The following is a 2,875-nucleotide window of genomic DNA, read 5'->3' as shown; positions in this document are numbered from 1 at the left end:
GCAGAACCCTCAAGCTCCCAGGCCTCTGGTAGAGGAAACGAGTTCAGACGATGAAAGAGACCATCCTCGGAGATTGAGAAGGGAATTTTTTTTATTTATATATAAATTCCCTTTTAACAAYTGATATATATGTTTATGTTACCATTGAACCAAGAAGAGTCCATGTTTTTACATGTTTTTATGGTTGTCCTGCTTGTCCATTTCTTATCTGTCTTTCCATTAATCTTTCAGTGTATTCAGCCATCAGTTTGTCCGTCCATCTGTCTGTCCATCAGTTTTTTGTCCATTGGTCTCCCTATACTTGTTGCTTTTTGCAGGTTGTGTCATGTCTGACGTTCGATGTGATTTTCTAGAGAAGTTTTGTCTTTACACCACCAGGTCTTCAGGGAAAGCTTTAAGTCGTGATGCACGTTTTTGTTGTCCACATGCTGATTCCTCAGACAAACTAATGGCTGGATGTTTGTGACTGTTTGTGTCCATCAGCATTCAGCGCTACGCCGTCATCCCTCTTTCCACCAACTCGGGCCTGATTGGCTGGGTGCCCCACTGCGACACGCTGCACGCCCTCATCAGAGACTACAGAGAGAAGAAAAAGATTTTGCTCAACATTGAACATCGCATCATGCTCAGAGTGAGAATTCACCTCAAAGTTTGAATAAGATTACTTTTTGTTTTTAAATCTGTAGAAACAGCTGGAAGTTGGACAGATTGGTTTGACCTGGGTTTGTTTCAGATGGCACCGGACTACGACCATCTGACGCTGATGGAGAAGGTGGAGGTGTTCGAGCACGCCGTCAACAACACGGCTGGAGACGACCTGGCCAAGCTCCTGTGGCTGAAGAGCCCCAGTTCTGAGGTGTGATGCTGACTTCTAACTAGGACTGTTGTAAACAAATATTTTAGTAATCGAGTAATCTATCGATTATTCTTCCAATGAATCGAGTAATCGGTTTAAACAAAAAGCTAAAATAAAATATTGGTAAATCTAGCCATAACACCAGTGTTGCTATTTGATATTAACATCAGTCCAATTTTTCATATTTGAGTTACTTTTCAGTAGTTTGGAAAATTAACCTATAACAATAATACAGATTTTTAAGTTAACCTGAAGAAAAGTTATACAGGAATCTGAAATTATATTCAAGTTAATAATAAAGAGGCAGGCTTTAAAATACGCTGATAAAAAATGTCTGCACTCCAGCTTTTAGTTTATGTATTCATCATAATAGCTTTTGTGTCCATGTTAGCGATGGGATTTGTTATCTTACACCTTCATTCGTCACACTCAGAAACTCATCTACCAGCTACCACCACGGTTCGTCCATCATACTACACTTACACTGTAAACATCAACTACTCAGCCACTCTGCGTGTTCAGTCTATCCGCTTACTTGTATAAATACACCTGCAACGCTCTTCCCACCGTTTGCTCTAAACCAGCATCTCCCGGAGGAAAAAGGCTGCCGTACTCCAGGGATCACAACAGTCATTTTAAGGCTGCTTATTGGTCCCCCAAAAACGATGAAAACCCGGACATTATCATTAATCATTAAAATCTGAGCCGAACTTGAAAATTGGACAGTATGCTGCTGCTAACACTTAGCTTTCGTCAAAGAAAAAACTGTTCCCTACATCTGAGACACCTGTCTCAGCGGTGGGTGTGTGTCTGTACCCTCTTTTACGGGTCTCAGCATTCACATATGCACGCACACATGCACCACCTGTCCCTCCCGGTGCAGAGCAGTCCACAAAGAGTGCCTATTTGGCGCAGCAACACAACGTCAGTCTCTACTGCAGTATACTCCCTTGAACCGAAATCTCAAAGTAGTCTGTAGGCGGAAGTGAGACCACTGCGCAACGCAAATAATATCACAGTTGGAACTACTAAAACGCTCCTGGTTGGAACTGATTCTGAACCATATCAATGAATCATTAATCGACATATTGATGTTTGTTAAAGCATATCGCTTTAACAAACATCAGTCGACCGACCGATTGATTGATTGATTGATTGATTGATTGATTGATTGATTGTACGTACAATCAACGTACAATCAATACGTACGTACGTACGTACGTACGTACGTACGTACGTATGTATGTATGTAAGTACCTACCTACCTAACTAACTAACTAACTTTTATTTTCCTGCATTGGATTTATTGAGAAAGGATGTTACCTGTGTTCCAGGTGTGGTTTGACAGGAGAACCAACTACACTCGCTCCCTGGCTGTGATGTCCATGGTGGGCTACATCCTGGGTCTGGGCGACAGGTGAGCTTGCCCTCATTAACACAAACCTTCTCTACAACCATAAAGCAACTAACGGTTTACTTCCTGTTACCCAGACATCCATCCAACCTGATGCTCGATCGGCTCAGCGGCAAGATCCTCCACATTGACTTTGGAGACTGTTTTGAAGTGAGCAGTAATGTTTTTCAGTCCAACAGTTGTTTTTCTGTGATTAGTCAGAAACTCACTTGTATGCTAATGTTGGCCAGGTGGCGATGACCAGGGAGAAGTTTCCTGAGAAGATCCCGTTCAGACTGACGAGGATGCTAACAAATGCCATGGAGGTAATGCTGTGGGAACGTTGAGAAGGAACTGATGATCTGTGAGGATTTACTGCAGGAGTCTCTGGGGCTCCCAAAATGGCTCCTAATAATTTGGCCAAGAAAGAGGAGAACCAACATGTGTTTTTACACATAGCTGGGGCTGTTTTTAGATAGAATAATTGCATTCACTTTCCACAACAGAATTACACAATTATCAGTAGTATCTAATATTTTCTTTGCATCATTGGAAACTACCATATTTTCTGGACTATAGAGCTCACCTTACTATAAGCCGCATCTACAAAGTTGTTGTTTTTTGGG

The 2,875-nt window shown here is 41.9% G+C and overlaps 1 protein-coding gene across 3 annotated transcripts in view; it reads left to right on the top strand.

The window, feature by feature from the left end:
- LOC103467091 (mechanistic target of rapamycin kinase) overlaps positions 1–2,611 on the top strand; it is a 152,420-nt gene extending 149,809 nt beyond the window's left edge. For all 3 annotated transcript variants that reach the window (XM_008413149.2, XM_017305688.1, XM_008413148.2), the window contains exons 48-52: positions 484–631; positions 734–856; positions 2,191–2,273; positions 2,348–2,420; positions 2,501–2,611. In XM_008413149.2, coding sequence (XP_008411371.1) covers positions 484–631; positions 734–856; positions 2,191–2,273; positions 2,348–2,420; positions 2,501–2,596 — 523 coding nt within the window. In that variant the 3' untranslated portion in view covers positions 2,597–2,611. The remainder of the gene's footprint in view (positions 1–483; positions 632–733; positions 857–2,190; positions 2,274–2,347; positions 2,421–2,500) is intronic.
- Positions 2,612–2,875: the final 264 nt, after the last annotated feature.

Source organism: Poecilia reticulata, linkage group LG7 (genome assembly GCF_000633615.1).
Source record: "Poecilia reticulata strain Guanapo linkage group LG7, Guppy_female_1.0+MT, whole genome shotgun sequence".
Classification (NCBI taxonomy): Eukaryota; Metazoa; Chordata; class Actinopteri; order Cyprinodontiformes; family Poeciliidae; genus Poecilia; species Poecilia reticulata.
The sequence above is the reverse complement of the archived record's forward strand: the minus strand, read 5'-3'. Positions and strand labels throughout refer to the sequence as shown.